At 43.1% G+C, this 26643-nt stretch overlaps 1 protein-coding gene across 1 annotated transcript; it reads left to right on the forward strand.

Annotated features, from left to right (window-relative positions):
- On the forward strand, positions 1 to 26643 carry LOC110157773 (RNA exonuclease 5). Its single transcript, XM_055158722.1, has 19 exons — positions 1 to 89; positions 1637 to 1923; positions 2212 to 2338; positions 4728 to 4842; positions 6064 to 6171; positions 6336 to 6424; positions 7270 to 7385; positions 8537 to 8675; positions 9362 to 9456; positions 11289 to 11391; positions 12347 to 12438; positions 12952 to 13060; positions 13521 to 13622; positions 13977 to 14117; positions 14281 to 14373; positions 15698 to 16052; positions 17411 to 17619; positions 22322 to 22413; positions 23613 to 26643. The coding sequence occupies exons 2-19, from the start codon at positions 1676 to 1678 to the stop codon at positions 23665 to 23667; spliced, it is 2388 nt and encodes a 795-aa protein (XP_055014697.1). The 5' UTR covers positions 1 to 89; positions 1637 to 1675; the 3' UTR covers positions 23668 to 26643.

Here is a 26643-nt window from a genome sequence, read left to right on the forward strand (position 1 = left end):
TTCAGCTGTTTAGCAGAGCCATGTGTTCAGCTCGTGGATCTGCGAGCCGGTTACTTAGGAAAGAAGCAAAACTACTCCCTGGATTTGTGGTATTTCATACATTTAAACTATTTAGAAAGTGTAGACACGTTACAGACGGGCTAGGTCAAACGCAATGTTAGGTAGTTGTAGTCACATTTGCTTATTGAAAACGCTTGTCAGGAAGAAGTGATTATGAATGGGTTTTCTGTCTACTACAACTACAACTATAAATGTCATATTCTACTATCGTGGTTCTCAGACTGTGGAACAAGTACTACTCCTAGTTTTTGGGCATGTTTTGGTGATACTTAAGAGCTCTAATAGCTAGTTTAGCCCTCGTTTAGATCTTAATTTCTGTCCTGATGAAGACAAGTTTTAGTCTTGATTTTAAACTGGTTTAGACCTATTAGTAGACTTAATATAGTTCTTCTGCTTCAGACCTGGTTTCGTCCTGGTTTAGTCTTGGTTTAGTCCTGGTTTAGTCTTGGTTTAGTCCTGGTTTAGTCTTGGCTTAGTTCTGGTTTAGTCTTGGTTTAGTGCTGGTTTAGTCTGGGTTTAGTCTTGGTTTAGTTCTGGTTTAGTCTTGGTTTAGTCCTGGTTTAGTCTTGGTTTAGTCCCGGTTCAATACTATTGTAGTTCGAGTTTAGACTTAGTTTATAGACTATATTACACAAAATTGACTCATATGAGCATTTAGTTATGTTGGAATTTTGTTACTTCATCAAACACCAACCTGGAGTTGTGTTTTGTTTCATTTTTTATTAGTCTGTCTACATCTCCCAAGTCCAAAACGCTATATTCAACCTTGTGATGTCTATGAACTAATAACTACATTTTTTTTAACCTTTAGTTCAGTAGAGATTGGCAATTTTCGGTCTTAAATTATCCAAATGATTCTAGTGAAGGTGGTAGATTTTAAACATGGTAGAGCACATCTTGTATTACCACATGACATCACAAGGTGGAGTGGAGGCTGAGTGAAGAACTCATGCTAAATCTGCAGGGTATGTGTGTTAAACATGTGTAAATGAAACAAAACACTACTCCAGGTCTGTCTGTGATGAGGAAAATCAATGCCTTAACTAGTGCAGAAGCAGTTTTACTGTAAGAATACAACAGGATGTACCATGTAATAGTTTTGGTGGAGGGCATTTATTCAAATACATGTGTTATTATTGTTTAAAACAAACAAACAAAAAACATGCATTATTACTGTTATACTGTTAGAGCAAATTTGCCTCACCACAGATCTGACCTGTAAGCTGCCTGTACTTCAAAAAGCTTGGCCAAAATTTAAGATATAAACACTTAAATCTATTAGAAAATGACTTAAAAATAGTGAAATTATCTGTCCATGTAGCAAGATCATTTTACTGGACAAGTTCTCTTAACGACCTTTAGACTAGACTGAAACATCTCAGAACTAGTAAGTAGATAATAAATCTGAAAACAAGATGAATAACCTAAAATAATTTTTAAAATCTTGGCCAGATCAGAGAAATTTGTGTGGTCGCATCACCAGCTTGTCTCCATGGAGATCGACATGTTCCACAGTATGGCATTACACTTTGCATGCAAGATGATTGATTAATTTATTGATTTTTTTTTTTTTCAGGTGGTAATACAATAATTCACAATAACTACTTCTTCAGACATGGATGCTCTTCCAGCCCCACGCTGCAGTAAAAGAAAAGCAGAGGACAAAGCTGAAGACAATGGGCCCAAAAGACCCATGCCCTCCCCGGACAGTGGAGAGGTCAGACAGTATGGCCTCACACCGCGTCCTCCTCGGATCAGTGTGAACGAGGAGCACCTTCAGAGGCCCATCAGCGAGGAGCAGCTGATGGAGCTACTGCACTACTCTGCTCTGGGCAGGGCCACAGGGCACAGCAGGAGGCTCAGGTAACACGACGCATGCCTCTTTTAGGGCTGTTTCGATACAAATATCTTATTGCAATTATTCTGACAAAATGTTTCAATTAGATTTGCAAATTTATTTTTGTGTTAAAACCTAGAAGCATTAATATTAAAAAACAAGAGGAGCAGAAGATATAGAGGAGAGGAGCAGAGGAGTAGAGGAGAGAGGGTCAGAGGAGCAGAGGAGAGCTTCAGAGGAGCAGGGGAGAAGGTCAGACGAGTAGAGAAGTAGAGGAGCAGATATTGTGATATATTTTTGTCTGCTTCCCTCAGCTGGTGCAGCCTGCGCAGACAGAAGAGGCTGAAGGCGGTGTGTGTGGCTGTGGTGGACCATGTGAATCAGAGGGACTTCTATGAACACTACCTGTCTCTGCCCCACCTGCGCACCAAATACAGCACGGTGAGTACTGACTGCTCTTCACCCCGAAGGACCTAAACACACAGGCTGGTTATTCTGCATAAACACTGCTAATCCTATAGTTTAGATCTGTACAAACATACTCTGAAAAGTGATTCTTAGTTCAGTTCAAATTTCAGTCTTTTTTCAGTTCTTCTGGACGCGTTTAAAATGTGAACTTTGAACACAATCCTATTATTAAAACATAAACGGGATTACTAATCGTAATTGCAATGTTTGCCATAGTGCAGCCCTCGTGATTAGTTCAGGATAGGTTCAGTGATGAGGAAGTGATGCGGTCTTCCTGGTGGAGCTGATCACCGCAGTGGTTGTCAAACAGAAATAGCCACATGAGGAGCACGGCAGCACGACCGCAAGCACCTTCTAATCACAGCAAGTGGGCTTCAGGTTTTCCTACTGGCTCCATAAAGTGTACCTTACCTTATATTGTACAAAACAAGACAACATCTTCTACTAGATGCGGTACAAGTATTTTTGAGTATTGTCTGATGGTGCTGTCCAGTGCGACTGTGCAAAAATATTGAAATATTGATATATCGTATCATTTAATGTGATGATATAGAATCAATATCATGGGCTGCTGTATAGATATATATCGCCAAGAGAGTTTTTTGGTATATTTTACCAAATACTTTGTTACAACTACAGTTTTGTGGTTTGTTTAAAGGAAGGAAACTCATTCACACTGCAAAAAGTAATATCTAGGTTAGTTAAAATTAAGAACATTTGACTATTTGAGTAAATTTTACTTTACAATGGAATAAGTGTGTTTTTCTTCATTCAAGCAACATTTGATTTTGTTTCAAACGGCAAAGAGTTCTTGTTTTTCTTATTAAGTTATATTTTCATTTTTTAAATACACAAAGTCTTTCCGCTGATAGATAATTTTACTTGTCAAGTGAAACTTACTCAAATCATGATGAAATTTTCTTAATTCAAGTGATCTTAACTTGGGTAATTTTTTTTCATTTTCACTGTTTTGAGGACTAAAATGTTTGTGTTTCATATGAACTTTGCACAATAAGTATATCCAAATATATCTTATCGAATCAAAAGCTCACTGAATCGAGATATGTATAGTATTGTGGCCTGTGTATCGAGGTGTGTATCGTATCGGCAAATTCTTAATGATACCCAGCCCTACTGTCCAGAGCTCTAAAGTATCTGAGGATATTACATGATTTAAAAATTGGTTTTAAATCATTCAACAGCCCAGTCCCAACAGCATCGGGGGAGACTAAGCACACCTGACAGGGCTTATAGGATGTTGTCGTGGGTACAGTCCTGTTGAGCACTGTGAGGGCCAGTATGCTCACGTCAGCCAAAGTGGGGCTGTTGAGTACGGCTGCACCAAATTACTTCTATTTATTGATCACAAGTTTTTTTTCAGTTTTATGTTGTTTATTTAAACTAATTTCCTCCTCCAAGGTCTGTAATCTGCAGACAGAGGATTGGCTGTAGACCTCAGCTGTGTCTACTATATAGTTATAATCTGTGTCACACCTGGATCGTAGTGTTTGGACATTTTAAATCACAATATTGATCTAAAACGACTTAATAAAAGAAACAAGTGCGCTGTCTTCCATGTGGTGTCTGTGGTGTTTGTCTGTGGTATTTGTCTGTGATGTTTGTCTGTGGTGTTTGTCTGTGATGTTTGTCTGTGGTGTTTGTCTGTGGTGTTGTCTGTGGCGTCTGTCTGCGGTGTCTGTCTGCGTCTGTCTGCGTCTGTCTGCGGCGTCTGTCTGCGGCGTCTGTCTGCGGCGTCTGTCTGCGGCGTCTGTCTGCGTCTGTCTGCGGTGTCTGTCTGCGGCGTCTGTCTGCGGCGTCTGTCTGCGGCGTCTGTCTGTCTGTCTGCGGCGGCGTCTGTCTGCTGCGGCGTCTGTCGTGTCTGCGTCTGCTGTCTGCGGCGTCTGTCTGTCTGTCTGTGTCTGCGGCGTCTGTCTGTGGCGTCTGTCTGCTCTCTGCTCTGGCGTCTGTCTGTCTGTCTGCGTCTGTCTGCGTCTGTGTCTGTCTGTGTCTGTCTGTCTGCTGTCTCCTGTGGATAGCTGCACATCATCATTGAGTGTGTAAATGGTGAGAGAACTCAACAGTAACATGGTTAAAGCAGAATAGGTCTGCTTTAAAAAGAGACAGCTACATAATTGACCATTAGAAATGACTCGATTCAAAGGTTAAGTTCTGTGTGTGGTGTGTGAGACAGGTTCATCCATCTTCATATACAGCTTTTTTTTATTTTCAGCTTGAACAGAGCCCCAAGGTTACAGGCATTCCGCAGCAGCCATCTGCCACGTGATGTTAAGTGTGTCGTTGTAGTGTTAGTTGTGTCGAACATGCTGTCACTGCTCTGTGTCTGCTGTGTCTTCTTTTGTAGAGAGTGACTTTGAGCTCCTCCTCCACAAACCTGGTGTCTGAGATCTTCAGCTCAGAAGTCCACATGGTCCACCCTCCTTCACCGAAGAAACAGGAGAGCCCTCACTCACATAAAGGTAGCCTAATATGAATCATGCACAGATATTTACTCACAAATAAGTCAAGTGAGTGTAATATTTCACCTTTTTAAATGTGAAAAGGTTTAGATACTCATAGTAGTTTTAAATCTCATTTTAGACAAGAGAATATAACCTTCAGCACTAAATAGTAGTAGTTTCTTTAATACCATGTGTTGAAGAATTTCTTTGCCATTTAAAATTTATTATATATAGATATAGCTCTTATTTAAATATAGATATTATATTTAGTTTTAAATGGCAGCGGTCCTAATTTCTTATAATATAATAATAATACTACTGCTACTGCTACTGCTACTGCTACTACTACTACTACTACTACTACTACTACTACTACTAATATTATTATTATTATTATTATTATTATTATTATTAACAATAATAATATTAACAATAATATAAACCCATGGATAAATCAAGACCATTCTAAAACTCAACTCCTTTTCATGTGGTGGTTTTTCAGTATCCACACTTGTTTCAAATTTGTATCTAGTGTTAATTCTGATTTTGACAACCCTACTGACAACAAAATGAAAATAAATAAATAGGCAATATCAGTATTTACTATTTACTATACTATTTACTTCAGTTATTTTTTTACTGGCTTGTCAATATCCACATTTAACCAGAACCAAAATCAGGGCTAAAGTTGAGAAGATAACAACTTGTATATTTTAAGTCCAACACATTCCAGGCTTCATAAGGAAAATTATAGCTCTGTAGCGTGGAATATTGTAGTAATTATGAATAGGCCTATAGCGTCAGCCGTGTGTGCTATATTGTGCAGCCTTGTTTATTTATTGTTTATTTGAACAGGGAGAGATACACAAACATATAAACAACAATGCAGGTATCACAGTGTTCGCAGTAGAGGCTTTTTTGCAACACTAGTCTCCAGAAAATAAAACTGTTCATTAAAAAGCAATAGGATTGTTCAATGAAAAAGCAATAAATACAGGGACTGTTGCAGTAGCCAGGACTTAGTCTGGTTTACAGTCTGGTGATAGTCTTTATGTGAGTTCCAAAGTTTAGCTCCTGACTGAAAAGACTGTCTGAGTGAAAGAAGTCTTACAGAAAGAAACTCTGCATTCCCCCTGTGCTGTGACTCGTGTGGACGTTGGACAGTCTTCAGATGTATTATGTGTGCCAATGTGCTTCTGCGTATAGCCCACCTATGTCCCACCTCATGTGTTTGTGAAGGTCTGAGAAGTCACCCGGTCATCTTCAAGTTTGGCACAGAGAGGAGGGGGCTGACCGCGTACCTCCTGAGTGAAGAAGAGAGGAAGAAGAGGCACTACCCCGTCATAGGTAATGGTAACACTCACACTCCCTGTAATATTTGGCTCTTGTGTATGATTGCCTTGTGGTCCTTGGAGAAGGGTGTCCCATGTGTGTGACTGGAGTGCAGAGAGATGATGGCGCGTTCATATTGCCTCACAGTATGACCTTCTGTTTGTGTGTGTGCGCTGCAGGGTGTCCGGGCTGTGAGGACTTTGTGAGCACAGACTGTGACGCCGAGGTGACAGACAGCAGCCCCCTCTTCGGCCTCGACTGTGAGATGGTACTGTCCCTCTTCTTATATCACTAATACAGACTTCATGCTAGAATTAAGGCTTCGGCACGGTATCATATTCAGATTTCAAATTCTAGAATATGATGATATAAACAGACATATTTCCCTGTTGATTACATTGTACTTTCTTAATACATATCCAAAAGGTTAATTCACAAATGTTGAACGTGATCATTTCCATAGTGACATCATATCACAATAAAAATCTGTATTTTAAGAATATTCAGTTTAGCTGCCTCCATCTGTATTGTATTGTCTTACAGAATGCCGTGATGTCAATGAAACACAACGATACATTCTGTCTGGGACTGATTTCAATGATGTTAACGAAACATTGATGAGCGTCACAAATTCTGTTGTGGCAAAAGTAGACAAAGAGAATCAATTCTCTGGATTTGAACAGGAAGTTACTGGACCCACTTCTGTTATGAAGTCATTTTAGATCAATATTGTGGTTTACAAAGACTAAAATGTAAAATAAAAGGTCTATGTGTGTATTAATTTACTGTTAAATGTTAGAAAAAAACACAAGTTGTCTTCTGGAGGTTGAGAAAGAGAAATCTATGGCCTCTGCTGTATGTTTATGACTACAAGCTTAAGGTCTATTTTTTATTTAGAAAACAAGGGCCCACTAGTGTTACCACAATGCTAAAATTTCACACTTGATTTTGATACTAAGGAAAAGATCAGTGACCATTAAAAACACTCTTCTTTATAAAATGCAATTTTCAGAATGAAATAGTTTTCAGTAAGTTTAACAACCCTGGGGCCCATCGTAGTGTCCCTGTGAATGGGACACAGTGTGTGTAATGCTTGTGCTGGTGTCCTTACAGTGCCTCACAGACCAGGGGAGCGAGCTGACCCGTGTCTCTCTGGTGGACAGTTCTGGAACCTGTGTCCTGGACGAACTGGTCAAACCCCGGAACAAGATCCGCAACTACCTCACACAGTAAATACCCACACACACACACACACACACACACACACACACACACACACACATACACACATGCACGCAACGCACGCAAGCACACACACACTCACACACACACACACACACGTACATACAGTTCACACATATAAACACACACACACATACAGTACACACATATAAACACACACACGTACATACAGTACACACATATAAACACACACACACACATACAGTACACACATATAAACACACACACACACATACAGTACACACATATAAACACACACACGTACATACAGTACACACATATAAACACACACACACATATAGTACACACATATAAACACTCACACGTACATACAGTACACACATATAAACACACACGTACATACAGTACACACACACATACAGCACACGCACACACACACACACACCCACATACAGCACACACACACATACAGCACACACACACATACAGCACACACATACACAGCTGAATGATTTGGGAAACATATGAAATAGTGACTGATTTGATTTATATTTTAATAATTGATACTTTGCAGTGACATCACACGGGGGTGTTCTGCATGCTTGTGTATGGTGAAATGTTCAGCTGTTACTAAGGAGACACACTGTAGACAGCAAATGCTGTCAACAACATTTAAGATGAAACTAAATTTAAAAAAAAAAGATTTAAACAGCACATTTTCAGGAGCCTGTGATCGGTCTCAGCGTTCATGGTTTAGGAGTTTGATTTTCAACAAAAAGATTAGAGTGACTAACTGAAAAACTGCTGACTGTAATGTGATTTGAGAAGGGTCTTTCTAGTTAGATTGTGTTAAAATAAAGCTCAGATTAAAGTTTAATAGAGCAGTGCTTACAGTTAGTGCACTTAGCTGATTTTGTTTGTGTTTCTGTTTACTTGAAAAACACCAGAGCACATTTTCAGCTTTGGAGATGTAGACAGACTAATAATAAAGGGTTACATCTGTACGGTTATGAAACAAAACACAACTCCAGGTCTGTTTTTGTTGAGGTAACAGTATTATAGCATGACTTACAGCTCACAATTTAAATAAATGACATCCTTTGCTATTTGCTCATTGCGTCCATTCACACCGTCCATCGTGCGTCCAGTTGTCTTCAGTGTACTGTGGTTTGTCCAGGTTCTCTGGGGTCACACAGCAGATGTTGAAGCCAGTGGAGACCACCCTGAGTCAGGTCCAGAGCAGACTCAAGTCCCTCCTGCCCAGAGATGCTGTGCTGGTGGGACACTCGCTGGAGAATGACCTGCGGGCTCTCAAGGTCAGACCATAGTGCCGGATATACAGAAGAATATACCAGTGCAAAAAGCCACAAACTATAAACATTTAGAACTTAAAATAATAGACACTGTAGTTTATTAACCACATTCTGCATCGCCCATTTTTGTCTCTAAATGCTTCTAAACTGTGCTTTTTTTGTGGTGACACTTTTGGTTAAATGGGAATCCCATTCATGTCAGTGGTGAATTTGAGAAAAGTTTTGCAGATTAAAGACAACATAAAGTTGGTTAATATGTGTAAAATGTTCAGTGTTCATGACAACAAGTCACACTGCACTGATTCTCTGGAGCCTTTAAAACGGCTTTATTGTCCATGTTGAACTTATTTGCTGGATCTGCAGCCCCATACAAAATAATACAACCCCAGTGATGACGGCGGCGCCTACAGCAACTTCCAGAATAAGGTGGAATTCTTGGAACTGGGGTTAGGCTCCCGTCTACTGCCAGCGGAGGGAGTTACATCAGAAAAATCATTAAACAATTAGGGTTAGCAAATTGAAATTTAAAACTGCTTTAGTAAGTCTCCTAAGCCCCATTAAAACACACAAAGGTAAACAAACTACAACTGCAGGTATGTTTTGATGAGGGGACAATGTTACAACAAGTTTATAAGGTGAAAAAAGTAAATTTACATAAATTGTGTTCTTGTGTGTTTGTTGTCTGACAGATGGTCCACCCTCATGTTATCGACACATCGCTGCTCTACAGGAGACACTTGGGACAGAGGTTTAAGCTCAAGGTCCTGGCCGAGACTCTACTGCAGTGAGTACTGTGTGTGTAACACTGAGGTTTACTTCTACTACAGACTCTACTGCAGTGAGTACTGTGTGTGTAACACTGAGGTTTACTTCTACTACAGACTCTACTGCAGTGAGTACTGTGTGTGTAACACTGAGGTTTACTTCTACTACAGACTCTACTGCAGTGAGTACTGTGTGTGTAACACTGAGGTTTACTTCTACTACAGACTCTACTGCAGTGAGTACTGTGTGTGTAACACTGAGGTTTACTTCTACTACAGACTCTACTGCAGTGAGTACTGTGTGTGTAACACTGAGGTTTACTTCTACTACAGACTCTACTGCAGTGAGTACTGTGTGTGTAACACTGAGGTTTACTTCTACTACAGACTCCACTGCAGTGAGTACTGTGTGTGTAACACTGAGGTTTACTTCTACTACAGACTCTACTGCAGTGAGTACTGTGTGTGTGTAACACTGAGGTTTACTTCTACTACAGACTCCACTGCAGTGAGTACTGTGTGTGTAACACTGAGGTTTACTTCTACTACAGACTCTACTGCAGTGAGTACTGTGTGTGTAACACTGAGGTTTACTTCTACTACAGACTCCACTGCAGTGAGTACTGTGTGTGTAACACTGAGGTTTACTTCTACTACAGACTCTACTGCAGTGAGTACTGTGTGTGTAACACTGAGGTTTACTTCTACTACAGACTACTGCAGTGAGTACTGTGTGTGTAACACTGAGGTTTACTTCTACTACAGACTCTACTGCAGTGAGTACTGTGTGTGTAACACTGAGGTTTACTTCTACTACAGACTACTGCAGTGAGTACTGTGTGTGTAACACTGAGGTTTACGTCTACTACAGACTACTGCAGTGAGTACTGTGTGTTACACTGAGGTTTACTTCTACTACAGACTCTACTGCAGTGAGTACTGTGTGTGTAACACTGAGGTTTACTTCTACTACAGACTCCACTGCAGTGAGTACTGTGTGTGTAACACTGAGGTTTACTTCTACTACAGACTACTGCAGTGAGTACTGTGTGTGTAACACTGAGGTTTACGTCTACTACAGACTACTGCAGTGAGTACTGTGTGTGTAACACTGAGGTTTACGTCTACTACAGACTACTGCAGTGAGTACTGTGTGTTACACTGAGGTTTACTTCTACTACAGACTACTGCAGTGAGTACTGTGTGTTACACTGAGGTTTACTTCTACTACAGACTACTGCAGTGAGTACTGTGTGTTACACTGAGGTTTACTTCTACTACAGACTACTGCAGTGAGTACTGTGTGTTACACTGAGGTTTACTTCTACTACAGACTCTACTGCAGTGAGTACTGTGTGTTTAGTCAAATGTTTGGACACACTATGAATGTTTTTTCTTTATGTTTACTACTTTCATTACACTGAAGACATCAAATATATGATGTAAGATGTATGGAATTATGTAGCAAAGGAAAACGTTAAATAACTCTAAATATTCTTAAAGTATCCACCCTTTGCTAACCCTTGGTCTTCTCTCAGTGAACGTCATGATGAAGCCCCTGAAATGGTCTTCACTTCACAGCTGGGCCATGTCAGGGTTCATTCATGGCATGCCATGAGTGTGTAAATCAGTAATCAAAGCAAAGGGTAAAGGCTATTTTGAAGAATCTAAAACGTGTATAAGCTGTTTCATTATGGTCTGTCTGCCCCATCAAAGTCTTTTTCTAAAACCCCACTATAATGCATTTCCCAAACACATGTTCATGTTTACTGTGTGCACCTTGAATATTCACCTGTCCACACAAGTCCATATGAAACAGTAGTGTGAGCTCTGATGTGTTGGTGCTACACAGGAAGCAGATCCAGACTGAGGACAGGAGAGGTCACGACCCCTGTGAGGACGCCTCCGCTGCACTGGAGCTGGCACAGTACTTTATCTCCAAAGGACCCCTCAAGGTATCACCTGCCCCCACCTGCTCTCACCTGCTCTCACCTGCTCCCACCTGCTCACACCTGCTCACCTTAACTTTAGCCAGAAACACTAATCAGACGTGTTCAGTCATATCACTAAATGGGAGTTTGTCCTTGGGTTTCAGAATGAAGAAAAATGAGGACAGTTACCATTAGGGATGGGCATGGTTATTCGATTAATCGATAATTGATCATTAAGAATTTCATTGATTACGTTCATTTTAATCGACAAACCGAATGTAGGTTGCTGTGTGTATCGTGACCAAACAGGGTCAGTACATGTGTCTCTCTGCATCAGAAGGAGCGAGACACAAACAGTCGATCAGCCTGCAACGTGCCAAAGCACAAATGCGTATTTTACAATGATTTGTACAAGAAATTCCACGCTTTCCATTGCGGTCGGGACAAGTGTGAGTCCAAAAAAGCTCACCAGGTGAGAGAAGCACAATGTCGATGATGAGTCCCCACCTCCCTCCCCCCGTACGGTGTCCTGGTTTTAACAAACACAAATATGATCACACTAACCTGTATTCACCTGAGTCATGTCGCATATGTCGTAAAGTTGAATTTATTTATGCAGATTAATAGAGCAGATAGTAATAATAATGCTGACAATTTTAATATAAAAATGTTAATGATTAATCGATAATCGATCGTTAATTCTTCCGACGATCGATTAAGAAAATTTAATTGAATACCCATCCCTAGTTACCATAGTGATTAACAACAAAGCAACATATTACATCTTTTGAATGGGAAATAAAATCCCCAAAATATAATAACAGGAAGCATGAGTACAGGAAGCTGGGTTGTGTTTCTAAAATGAAGTGTGCTTGTGTGCAGGTCCAGTGCTGATATGGAACAAACCCAAACATTTAGGTTTAAAACAGTGACATTAAAAAGTGGATTGTGTTAAAACCCCGACTTATGTCTGTGTCAGATAGTGGAGGAGCACCAGGAGGAGCTGTGGGGAGTCCCACTGTCAGAACCAGAGAGCACTCCCCCCACAGCCGCGGAACACACCAGCTCACGGTAACACACAACATCACTTTTTACTTTTAGCTGGTAAACAAATGGAGTACCTCTTTAGTGTAACTAAACTCGTTCTGTTAAAAATGAAAAAATCCTGCAGAGGACACATTTCCTTACAAGCACAATAAAGGTTAACCTTACCCTCATGCATCTTTTTGGTTTCCCTTGAAAACAAGATGCTGCTCTGTATGAATACATTCACATCCTCAAACAGGACATTTCAAAACAATTATATATATCAAGAACATGACAGAAGAATTTTTGTGATACCTTCCACCAACCTGCTCAGGGTCTAGAGGTGTAAATGAGGATCCTGCTGTAACCAGCTTCTTTCCTATGACTTCTGTCTTGGTTAATATGTTGTTGAGCACTGCCCCTGTAAAAATAAAAAGACCATACCTGGATGATTAAAGTAGCATATGCGGAGAAACATACGGCATTAGTTTGAACCTAAGCATTTACTAATAAATGATATAAAGTTATAGGGAGTAACATGATATCTGAACATTTCAGGTTTGCAGAGGTGCTGCAGGCCTGTGGACGCTCTGTGGCCTTCTTTGGCAGGCGCTGGGACATCTGCCTGCACCTGTCCAAGCAGCTTTGGCTCAGTTCTGACAGACAGGTGCGAGTAAGCCTATGGAAAGAATGGAACTACACTTTTGTATTATTATTTTTATATAATATATGGTGATAGGGAGGATCTGTCTGAATAAGAGATTAGAGACTGTGCCATCATTAATATCGCTATAGAATATTACAAGTGTGTGGGTCTCAGATGCTATTTTCATGTGATGCATTGGTAAGTGGTCATCTTACTTTGTTTTTAAGCATTTTAGATCAAAATCCTGCTTCAGTCCAATTACAGCCTATTTTCCGTTACATAATGTAATATTTGCTACTATTTAATTCTCCCATGATGCTTTTGATTTGAAGATATATCAGGAAGAAATACTAAATGCTAAAACGTCACAGATCTTTGTGAATTGTTTTTTAATTATTACATGATGAAGTCCACACACCAGCCGTATTAAAAGCACAGTTGAGACGCTCTCGTGTGTGTTGATGTACTCTCCTGTGTCCAGGTGCTGCAGGCTTTCAGAGACCAGCCCAAGTGTCCAGCCTTCTCTGTGCTCCAGTTCTTCTCTTCACAGACAGGGGGCGCTCAGGCTGTACTAAAGCCACAGGTCAGAACTGATGGGGCCTTTTATAAACCACCTTTACAGTGACAGTTAGAAACACCGTAAAGCCAATATGTGCGTAAAATGTGATTTTTAGACTCCAAAATGTAATCTACTGGTCCATCTCAAAAATTTGAATATCATGAATTTTTTATTTTTATTTTTTTCAAAAAGTCAAACCTGTATATTATATACTCATGACATAGAATGCAGTCTTTAAGCCTTTATTTCTTGACACTTTGATGATTTTGGATTACAGATAATGAAACCCACAAATTCTGTGTCTCAGAAAGGTAGAACTGTGTGAAAAAGTTCAACTGTCTTTCTCTCAGGGACATGTGTGTGTTCTTCTGTCCCCAGGCCTGTCCTCCTCCTCTCAGGAACATGTGTGTGGTGTTTGTTGGGCCCCTCCCTCCTCACTCATCAGAAGAAGATGTGAGGCGTGTGTTGTGCTGCTGCGGACCCCTGCGCTCTGTCAGGATCATTCGTACTGCTCTCAGGGTATGTCAAAGATAAAAAAAAATAACGACCGCCAACCTTCTGATCGGTGGACAAACGCTCTTACCAGCTGCGCTACTGTCGTCCCATGTTCAGCGGTTACCATGGTGACCCAAAGCACACATAACAATCACTGTGTATATTATTTGTCATGTGTGTGTTCCAGGTACATGCAGAGGTGCACTTTGCTCTGCCTGAGGGGGCCCTGCTGGCTCTGTCCACTCTCAGCGGCCTCTCACTGCACGGACACTGTGTCAAGGTACTGACTGTACACTCTGCACACTGCACTAATGTGACTGTACACTCTGCACACTGCACTAATGTGACTGTACACTCTGCACACTGCACTAATGTGACTGTACACTCTGCACACTACACTAATGTGACTGTAGCATCTGCACACTACACTAATGTGACTGTAGCCTCTGCACACGGCACTAATGTGACTGTACACTCTGCACACTGCACTAATGTGACTGTACGCTCTGCACACTGCACTAATGTGACTGTACGCTCTGCACACTACACTAATGTGACTGTACACTCTGCACACTACACTAATGTGACTGTACACTCTGCACACTACACTAATGTGACTGTACACTCTGCACACTACACTAATGTGACTGTACGCTCTGCACACTACACTAATGTGACTGTACACTCTGCACACTACACTAATGTGACTGTACACTGCACACTACACTAACTGTGACTGTACACTCTGCACACTACACTAACTGTACACTACACTGTGACTGTACACTCTGCACACACTACACTAATGTGACTGTAGCACTGCACTGCACACTACACTACACTGTGACTGTACACTCTGCACACTACACTCTGCACACTACACTAATGTGACTGTACACTCTGCACACTACACTAATGTGACTGTACACTCTGCACACTACACTAATGTGACTGTACACTCTGCACACTACTAATGTGACTGTACACTGTGACTGTACACTCTGCACTCTGCACACTACATGTGACTACATTGCTGTACTACACTAATGTGACTGTAGCCTCTGCACACGACACTAATGTGACTGTAGCCTCTGCACACTGCACTAATGTGACTGTACACTCTGCACACTGCACTAATGCACAATGTACTCTGCACACTCTGCACTAATGTGACTGCTCTGCACATGCACACTCTGCACACTGCACTAATGTGACTGTACGCTCTGCACACTGCACTAATGTAAAGCAAATTCTCTAACAGTAACAGCATCAGTGACATCTCAAACGTCTGGCATGTTCTGATGAGGGAACAACGTTATAAAAGCTCCTTTTTGCATATTTCCGCCTCATTAATTAGGCTGATAATCTCAAAGACAAACTAAAATATTTGGCTTTATTATTAGATGTTTTTTAAACTCGCAGTGAAAAAGTACTGCTTTTGCTCATTTGGGCCAATTCAGTAGGAAGCCTAGCCAAGACAAAAGGTCCTGAGTTTTTAACATTTAGCCCTGAGGCCATAGTCTGGACATGGCTGCTAAAAACGATGAAGGCATCATTTCTGGATGTGATTAGTTGTCACCATCTATAATGTTTTGTGCTGGTAGGTGCAGAGACCTGTCAGTGAGACCACCCTGGATGTGGACGTGACTCTGGAGGCTCTTCAGTCTGACCCTGTCACCCAACGACTGCTCTATGTGACCAGCATCTGCCCGCACCTCACACCGCTCCTCCAGGCCTCTACACACACGAGCGGGCACACAGGGGAGGACGACCGCCGAGACGACCCCAGAGACAACCGCCAAGACATCCACAGAGACTCAGACAGGAGCAGCCCAGTCCCGATAAACGGGCAGAGGGGACTCAGAGAAGACGCTCTCCTGGACACATTCGGTCGCTTTGGTCCAGTGATCAGGATAATCACACCCCCACACACAGGAGGAGCCACACATGCTTATATCGGTGAGCGTTCATAATAGGTTTCACAATTCTAGAAATACTCACTTTTGATATGAAAAAGCTTGATATGGCACCAGTTTTGACTTCACAACAAAAATCTACACTTTTAATTAAAGAGAGGATATAATACAGCAGTTTAGAGCTTTTGCCCTCATCAGAAACATGCCCGAGGAGGCTTTACATGTCATCCATTCTCTCCCTTTTTGAACCCAGCTTATGATTGCCCCACCCACAAGCTTATATCAGCCATGTCTCCCTCATCCTTAGTGGGATGCACGCTTGTGTGTCGTCACTCTGAAGGGGGAGTGAAAGGGAGGGGACTGTCAAAAACACAAATGAATCTTCTTAAACATGTTAATACATTGTTTTGTGGCAAATATATAATTTTGAAAAGGCAACACGGTAATGTGCATATGTTGACAGTTGACAGTAGGTCCGCAAATGAGGGCAGCTACATGATGAAGTTCTCAGATGATACTGCCCTCCTCTCTCTCCTGCAGGGAGCAACTTCAGACCACGGCCGAGCTCTACCTGCTTTCATTGAATGGTGTGATAACAATTACCTGGATCTAAATGTAGCTAAAACCAAAGAAATGGTTGTGGACTCCCGGAAAAAAGTCCACAGCCCAACAGCCAACTCCATCCATGGGGAAGCAGTAGAAATGGTCGACTCTTATAAGTGCTTGGGAACTGTGTTTGATTCCTCTCTAAGGTTTGATAAGAACACTGAGCAAATCATCAAACGAGGACAGCAGCGGGTTCACTTGTTGTGGAAGCTCAGCTCTTTTAATGTATCATCTAACATCTTATAAAATTTTTAGAATTCTTTTATCGAAAGTTTGCTGACCTATTCTTTTATTTGTTGGTTTTATGGATAATCTGTGAAGGACAAGAACAGTCTGAACCAGATAGTAAAAGTGTGCAGCAAAATCAGTGGTGTTCAGATGGAGGATTTGGCCTCTGTGTGGAAGACACTGGGTGCTCCAAAAGTCCGTACTGTAACCATGTTCTGCACTCACAGTTAATGAAAATGCCCTCTGGGAGGCACTCTGTCACCCCACAGCAAAAGACTAACGCTATGTAAAATCTTTTATTCCTTTTGCCATAAGGATTTTAAATGAAAAGTGAATTTGCTATTGTGTCCCTGATGCACTGTGGTTTGAACATACGGTGTCTGTTTTTCTTTTTCTTTTATTATTTATAGATTGTGCACGACCAGAGGTGTGCGAACTGAATTGCCTTTATTAAAATTTAAATGTATAAAGTTGTTGATTGATTGATTGATTGGTTATGTGTGAGAAGTGAAGACCTCATAGAAGTAAAATACCCCCTCTTTAATCACACGTACTTGTCTTTTCTAGAGTTTGTGAGTGTGGACAGCAGACAGGCCGCCCTCAGCGCCTCCCAGGAACTCCTTCAACTCAACTACCTGCTGTGCCCCGCCCTCATGCCCCTGCACCTGTCTGCACCTGTCAGCAGGGACACTGTGGACAGGGCAAGGGACAGGCCAGAGGACGCACAGGGGGACATGGTGGACCAGGAGAGGACCAACGGTGCACTTACATCTATAGTATGTTTATGACGTTTATTTTATTCTTCCAAAAATAGTTCTACAGTAAGAGTACTTCAAAATAATATTACTCAAGTACAAATGCAAAGTAGTGGTCAAAGCATAAATAATGCATAAAATCTGTTTCTTTTTTTTACAAGTGCAGACACAAAAATGAGACAAACTAAATCACATCTGAAGGAGCGCTGTAAGAAAAACAAATGTTCAATTCATTTCATTTCAACATACAGCTCTTATACTAAAGCAAGAGTACTCACACTGTACAATATATTACTCAAGTAGGAGCAGTGTTGGGGAGTAACAGATTACATGTACCGGAGTTACGTAATCAGAGTACAAATTATGAGTAACTGTATTCAGTTACAGTTATTGTTTCAGTGAGTGGTAAATGGATTACACAGCAGTATTTTCCTGTTTTCACATTTTGGGCTATATCCATCCATCCATCCATTTTCTTCCGCTTATCCAAGGTCGGGTCGCGGGGGCAACAGTCTGAGGAGGGCCTCCCAGACTTCCCTCTCCACACACACGTCCTCCAGCTCTTCCAGGGGGATCCCGAGACGTTCCCAGGCCAGCCGAGAGACATAGTCCCTCCAGCGTGTCCTGGGTCTTCCCTGGGGCCTCCTCCCAGTGGGACATGCCCAGAACACCTCCCGAGGGAGGAGCCCAGGAGGCATCCGGAACAGATGCCTGAGCCACCTCAACTGGCTCCTCTCAATGTGGAGGAGCAGCGGCTCTACTCCGAGCTCCTCCCGTGTGACTGAGCTCCTCACCCTATCTCTAAGGGAGCGCCCAGCCACCCTGCGGAGGAAACTCATTTCGACCGCTTGTATCCGCGATCTTGTCCTTTCGGTCATTACCCAGAGCTCATGACCATAGGTGAAGGTAGGAACGTAGATTGACCGGTAAATCGAGAGCTTCACCTTTCGACTCAGCTCCTCTTCACCACAACGGTCCGATACAGCAACCGCATCACTGCCGAAGCTGCACCGATCCGCCTGTCAATCTCACGTTCCGTCCTTCCCTCACTCGTGAACAAGACCCCGAGATACTTGAACTCCTCCACTTGAGGCAAGGACTCCCCACCCACCCGGAGAGGGCAAGCCACCTTTTTACGGTTGAGAACCATGGCCTCGGATTTGGAGGAGCTGATCTTCATCCCAGCAGCTTCACACTCGGCTGCAAACCGCCCCAGTGCACATTGCAGGTCCTGGTTCGATGAAGCCATCAGGACAACATCGTCCGCAAACAGCAGAGATGAGATCCTGTGGTCCCCAAACCGGACCCCCTCCAGCCCCTGACTGCACCTAGAAATTCTGTCCATAAATACAATGAACAGAACCGGTGACAAAGGGCAGCCCTGGCGGAGTCCAACATGCACCGGGAACAGGTCTGACTTACTGCCGGCAATGCAAACACAGCTCCGGTCATACAGGGACCGGACAGCCCTTAGCAAAGGGCCCCGGACCCTATACTCCCAGAGCACCCCCCACAGGACACCACGAGGGACACGGTCGAATGCCTTCTCCAAGTCCACAAAACACATGTGGACTGGTTGGGCAAACTCCCATGAACCCTCGAGCGCCTGATGGAGAGTGTAGAGCTGGTCCAGTGTTCCACGACCAGGACGAAAACCACACTGCTCCTCCTGAATCCGAGGTTCGACTATCGGCTGGATTCTCCTCTCCAGTCCCTGGCATAGACCTTACCGGGAAGGCTGAGGAGTGTGATTCCCCTGTAATTGGAACACACCCTCCGGTCCCCCTTCTTATACAGAGGGACCACCACCCCAGTTTGCCAGTCCAGAGGTACTGTTCCCGACCGCCACGCGATGTTGAAGAGGCGTGTCAGCCAAGACAGCCCCACATCATCCAGAGACTTAAGGTACTCAGGACGGATCTCATCCAACCCCGGAGCCTTTCCACCAAGGAGTTTGCCAACCACCTCGGTGACTTCAGCCAGGGTGATGGATGAGTCCGCCTCTGAGTCTCCAGCCTCTGCTTCCTCCTCAGAAGACGTGACGGTGGGATTGAGGAGATCCTCAAAGTATTCCTTCCACCGCCCGACAACATCCCCAGCCAAGGTCAACAGCTCTCCTCCCGCACTGTAAACAGTGTTGGTGAAGAACTGCTTCCCCCTCCTGAGGCGCCGGACGGTTTGCCAGAATCTCTTTGAGGCCGTCCGATAGTCCTCCTCCATGGCCTCCCCGAACTCCTCCCAGCTCCGAGTTTTTGCCTCTGCGACCACACGGGCTGCAGCACGCTTGGCCCGCCGGTACCTGTCAGCTGCTTCAGGAGTCCCCCGAGCCAGCAAGGCCCGATAGGACTCCTTCTTCAGCTTGACGGCATCCCTTACTTCCGGTGTCCACCACCGGGTTCGGGAATTGCCGCCGCGACAGGCACCACAGACCTTACGCCCACAGCTACGAGCGGCCGCATTGACAATAGACGCCGAGAACAGAGACCACTCGGACTCCATATCTCCAGCCTCCCCCGGAATCTGGGAGAAGTCCTCCCGGAGGTGCGAGTTGAAGGTCCCCCTGACAGAGGGCTCCGCCAGACGTTCCCAACAGACCCTCACTACACGCTTGGGCCTGCCAGGTCTTTCCGGCTTCCTCCTCCGCCAGCGAACCCAACTCACAACCAGGTGGTGATCAGTTGACAGCTCAGCCCCTCTCTTCACCCGAGTGTCCAAGACACGCGGCCGGAGATCAGATGACACGACTACAAAGTCGATCATCGACCTCCGGCCTAGGGTGTCCTGGTGCCACGTGCACTTATGGACACCCTTGTGCTCGAACATGGTGTTTGTTATGGACAAACCGTGACTAGCACAGAAGTCCAATAACAAAACACCGCTCGGGTTCAGATCGGGGAGGCCGTTCCTCCCGATCACCCCTCTCCAAGTGTCACTGTCGTTGCCCACGTGGGCGTTGAAGTCCCCCAGTAGAACAACGGAGTCCCCGGTCGGTGCACTGTCCAGTACCCCTCCCACGGACTCCAAGAAGGCCAGGTACTCTACACTGCTGTTCAGCCCGTAGGCCGACACCACAGTGAGAGACCTGTCCCCGACCCGAAGGCGCAGGGACACGACCCTCTCGTTCACCGGGGTGAACTCCAACACACAGCGGCTGAGCTGTGGGGCTATAAGCAAGCCCACACCAGCCCGCCGCCGCTCCCCGTGGGCAACGCCAGAGAAATGGAGGGTCCAACCCCCTTCAAGGAGTTGGGTACCAGAGCCCAAGCTGTGCGTAGAAGTGAGCCTCTCAACCTCCCACACAAGCTCAGGCTCCTTCCCCCCCAGCGAGGTGACATTCCATGTCGCCACAGCCAGATGCTGTGTGTGTGGACCAGGCCGTCGGGACACCTGTTCCCGACCGCCGCCCAGTCCTCTATGCACCCGACCCCTATGAACCCCTCTGCGGGTGGTGAGCCCACAGGAGGGTGGACCCACGTCGTCCTTTCGGGCTGAGCCCGGCCGGGCCCCGTGGGTAAAGGCCCGGCCACCAGGCGCTCGCATTCGAGCCCCAACCCCAGGCCTGGCTCCAGGGTGGGGCCCCGGCTGCGCCATACCGGGCGATGTAACGGTCCTCGATATTAAACTGTTCATGTGGGTTTTATGAACTGCTCTTAGTCTGCCCCGTCACCTAGGACCTGTTTGCCATGGGAGACCCTACCAGGGGCAACATAGCTCCTAGGATCATTCGGGTACGCAAACTCCCCCACCACGGTAAGGTGGCAGTTCGGGGGGGAGAGGGCTATATCCCTTTTTTTTTTCCGGTAATTCCACTCATTGCTTGACACCAAACCAGGTCTAAACCAGGACTAAAACCAGGTCCAAACCAGGTCTAAAAAAGGTCTAAACCAGGACTAAAACCAGGTCCAAACCAGGTCCAAACCAGGTGTAAACCAGGTCTAAAACCAGGTCTAAAACCAGGTCTAAAACCAGGTCTAAACCAGGACTAAACCAGGTCTAAAACCAGGTCTAAACTAGGTCTAAACAAAGACTAAACCGGGACTAAAACCAGGTCTAAACCATGACTAAAACCAGGTCTAAACCAGGTCTAAACCAGGTCTAAACTGGGACTAAACTAGGACTAAACCGGGACTATAACCAGGTCTAAACCAGGACTGAACCAGGATTTAACAGGACTAAATCATGCTGCTTGGACCGTGTCTTCTCTTCTATCAATAATATTTTTAGTAAAGTCTGAGTTTTCATTGTCTTTTATCAGACAAAACATCTTATGTGAAGATTTCCTCATCTTTGCTTCTCTACATCAAATCAAGTAATCCAAAGTATTCAGATTACATTACTCACTTTAAGTAATTTAATGGATTACGTTACAAACTACATTTCGGGGCATGTAATCTGTAATCTGTAGGGGAATACATTTTAAAAGTCACCTTCCCAACACTGATAAGGAGTAAGTTCAAATCATTTCATTTCAACATACAGATTTTCTACTAAAGTAAGAGTACTCACACTGTACAATATATTACTCAAGTAGGAGTAAAAGTATAGAGTTTGAAAGCTACTCTGAGAAGTACAAATTTACTAAAGTGTTACTTAAGACCGGGAGTAAATGTGCACTACCCATTTTTCAAAATATCTCTACCCCTCAATCCCTACGCCCTCTTCATTCTACTGACCCGTCCTGTACTCTTCAGCTGACACAGCGCCCTCTTGTGTGTGTCCTCAGGCGGAGGCTGAATGGTTGAGGAAACTGGACCGGCGCCTGGGTAAACTGTTCCGGTGTCTGCCAGAGGGGGCGCTGTCTGTGGTGGTCCTGAGGTGAGTGCTTGGCCACACACTGGGAACGAATAAATGAATAAATAAATGGATTACACGGCAGTATTTTCCTGTTTTTACATTTTGGGCTATATCCTTTTTCTTTCTTCCGTAATTCCACTTATTGCTGGACACTAAACCAGGTCTACAACCAGGTCTAAAACCAGGTCTACAACCAAGTCTAAACCAGGTCTACAACCAGGTCTAAACCAGGACTAAAACCAGGTCTAAACCAGGTCTAAACCAGGTCTAAACCAGATCTAAACCAGGTCTAAAACAGGTCTAAAACCAGGTCTAAACCAGGACTACAACAGGACTGAAACAGGATTTAACAGGACTAAATCATGCTGCATGGACCGTGTTTCCTCCTCCTCTATCAATAAAGTCTGGGCTTTTCATTTTCTTTTAACAGACAAAACATCTTATGGGAAGATTTTCCTCGTCTTTGCTTCTCTACAGCAAAATAAAGTAATCCAAAGTATTCAGATTACGTTACTCACATAAATAATTTAATGGATTACGTTACAAACTACATTTTGGGGTATGTAATCTGTAATCTGTAGGGGAATACATTTTAAAAGTAAACTTCCCAACACTGCTCTTCCAACTGTTGTGTTTCCTTTAAAATCCAGTGAGGTTTATTTGTGAAAAAAGTTTGAAAATAGACCATTTAATGACAGTGCGTTTTATAATCCAGAGCCCCTAATAGTCCGGAAAATACAGTACTTTTACTTCTGTACACGACCAGTCAAAGGTTTGGACCCACCTCTTCGTTTATGTTTCTTCTTATCGTCCTATCAAAACTATGAATGACACATAGGGACGGTAGTAAACATAAAATAAACTCAGAATAACTCCAAACTTGTTTCAGATTTAAAAAAAAACAACAAACACAATTGCCACTCTTTGCTTTAGAAGACCAAGGATTTGCAGCGCTGTCAACAAAGCAAACAGTGGATACTGTGAGGATTTGTATATAAAAGTATGAATGATATTTAGCGTGATTTAACTTTCTTTTCTTTACTACATAATTCCATATCATGCACCATATAGTCGAAGTTTCACATATGTATATAAAATGTAGAAAGAAGTAAACAAGCATTGAATGAGAAGGTGTGTCCAAACCTCTGACTGGTGGTGTACTTTTACTTGTGTACTTTTAGTTGTGTACTTCTACTTGTGTACTGTGTCTTCTCTTTTAGGGGGAACCAAAACGCACCAGGACTGTGCTTTGTGGAGATCAAGAAAACCTCCTGAGAAGATGGAACAGTAACAGCGTTGGATCATCTTGACTCACTTTTAGAAGACTCTGGGCTTGACGACGGGACCACGTGGGGCTTTTCTGAGTGGAGTTTGCATGTTCTCTCTGTGGTTGCTCTGCCACGTCGAAGTTTACACACAACAAGAAGGTCCCAGGGATTGTTGGGCACTTTGGTGTTGGACTGCTCCTGACAGGTTTAGAGACATTGAGGGGTGGGTCAGATGCAGAGGACACATTTCAGGCAAGATGGTTCATTAATTAAAGGTCCTGTATTACCATATTTTTCGGACTATAAGTCGCTCCGGAGTAGAAAGGAAAAGAAACTGAAACAGAATCCATTTAATGTTGAAAGTCAAGTTGTAGTAAAAACAATAGAAGAGAGAAGAACAGACTGTTAACGTCACATATGAACAGTTCTTCAGATAAACTATAACATAAACAACAGAACAGAACAAGTTTAACAAACTCTCCATCTCACTCCAAATCACTAAATCCATTCAATTCTTCATCCTCGGTGTCACTTCTGAACAACTCGGCCTCGACCTCCGGAGGTAAACAGAGCGCCGCAAACTCTTCTGTGTCGCTGTCGTCAGACTCAGCATCAGTTCCAGTTAGAATTATTCGGGTCTTTCTGAATCCCGACAGGATGGTTTCAGTGTCACTGAAGTCCAGACTTTGTCCATCCATCCAGTGACTTCAGGAAAGTTTCATGGTGCATCCTCCTGGTGTCACAAGTTTCTCTCTCACTCCAAACTTTCTTTCTGCTGCTCGATTATCGTTTTCAGCTGCAGATTTCACGACTTGCAGTTTGTAATCTGCAAAATCTGATTTAGTTTTTGGGGGCATTTGTGTTCAGTCTTGTCAGTGTCTTTATAAGTTTGTTTAAATGTTAAATAGTTCAGTGGTGCAGAAGTAACTGACATGATACAGACAGAACAGAGGCTCTTTCTGCAGGAGACATGTGCAGTAGAGCCAAGTGACGGCTGTCATTGTGAGAATTTTAATATAGAAGTCGCACCAGAGTGTAAGTCACAGGAAACACCCAAACTATGAAAAAAAAGTTAAAGTCTGAAAAATATGGTACATAAAATTGACTCTTGTGGGCTTTAAGCCATGTTATAATGTTGTTACTTCATCAGAAACAGACCTGGAGTTATGTTTTCTTTCTGTCACACGTTTGAGTAACTCTTATTATTATATTAGTCTGTCTACATCTCCAAAGCTCAAAATGTTCTGTTCTACCGTGATGTCATGAAGCTGTAGTTTTTTATATACATACAACCCACAGTGTTCCTGTGGGTTAACTTTTGGTGGTGGTGGTTGTTGGTCCTCATGTCTGTTTTACCCAGGCTGGTGCCACTTAGTGCCTTCACTCAATTTTCATTTCTCTCCAGCGACTAGGTCAGGAATCAAGAATACGGTTCAGAGTATAAACCGTGTGAAACCTGCTGATGAATCAGGCTAGTGGAGTTTAATAAACAGGCCAAAAACTTGACTCTGTGTATGAGAGAGAGAGAGAGAGAGAAAACAACTGTGCAAAAACTGTTTATATATTAAACCTCAGAAATAAATGTGTGTTATATTTATATCAATTAGTATTTAGTTCACAACTTAGCCTTTCACTTTAATGTATCTACTGTACAATACCACCTCCTTGGTTGGTGTGTGTGTGTGTGTTATGTGTGTGTGTTGCTATCATAGACTCAAAATCAACCTCCCTTCAGCTCCCTATTTTTTGATGCAGGGCCTATCTATGCTGGGGTGAAAGGGATAAATGTATTACTCATAATTATGATTATGATTATTAAAAAATAAAGAAATGCAGACTCAAGACTCAAGACTAAGTCATTTATATTTGGAATCTGTTTTAACCCCAGAGGAGTACGCTTCCACATTTAATTTGAGGATAGCAAAAGTTAAAGGGTTAAACATAAAACTTTCACCTTTAATTCAGTAGAGACTGGTAGTTCCAGGTCTGAAATCATCCACTTGATTCTAGTGAAGGTGTGTGGAGTTTAAAAACACAGTGGAGCATTACCACATGACATCACAAGGTGGAACAGAGTGTTTTGAGTTTGAAGAACTGAGGCGTCTGAATGAGGTGACTGTGATGTATGAGCCACTAAATAACTGTATTGAGCCCCACTGTTGGATGGGAATATTGAAAATATCATGAAAACACAAAATTCCTGCTTTTTAATCATGACAGTATTTAAAATTTGCTTAAAACTTTTTTACCAAATGATGTATTTCTGTAAGTCCATTGTTCTGGGTCCAGTTTGAGTGGGTTGTAGTGAAGCAGAGTCACACACAGACGGCCCTCAGACTGGCTTTTGATTCTCATTTGGTTTGGGTCACTAGTACTGATGTGGCCTCACTGCCTCCTCCTCATCACCCAAACATTCACGAGTCACAACCAAAAGTCAGATCTTCCAAGCATCATGAAAACAGCTCTAGAATGTGGCATCAGTATTAGTATTACCATTTTAAATGAGCTTGGTCCTTACTTTGTGGCCACAAAGCCTGATCCCGTCAGATGTCTGAAGCTCAGCAGGGTCAGGCCCGGTCAGGACTTGGATGGAGACACTGGGAAAATCAGAAGCCACAGGGGGGCGCCAGTGGCAAAAACTGTCATTGTGTCCTTAGGCAAGACACTTCACTCACATTGCCTAGTATGAAAGTGGTGAGTGAGTGAGTGATGGTGGTGGTTAGAGGGACCGATGGCGCCGATGGGCAGCCGCACTTCTGTCAGTCTGTCCTGTGGCTACAACAGTACTCAGTGTTGGGAAGGTGATTTTTCAAATGTATTCCCCAACAGATTACAGACCCCAAAATATAGTTTGTAACGAAATCCATGAAATTACTTAAAGTGAGTAATGTAATCTGAATACTTTGGATTACTTGATTTGCTGTAGAGAAGAAAAGACGAGGAAATCTTCACATAAGAAGTTTTGTCTGATAAAAGAAAATAA

This window comes from Boleophthalmus pectinirostris, unplaced genomic scaffold (assembly GCF_026225935.1).
Source record: "Boleophthalmus pectinirostris isolate CB_2022bp ecotype Guang Dong unplaced genomic scaffold, ASM2622593v1 HiC_scaffold_22, whole genome shotgun sequence".
Taxonomy (NCBI): domain Eukaryota; kingdom Metazoa; phylum Chordata; class Actinopteri; order Gobiiformes; family Gobiidae; genus Boleophthalmus; species Boleophthalmus pectinirostris.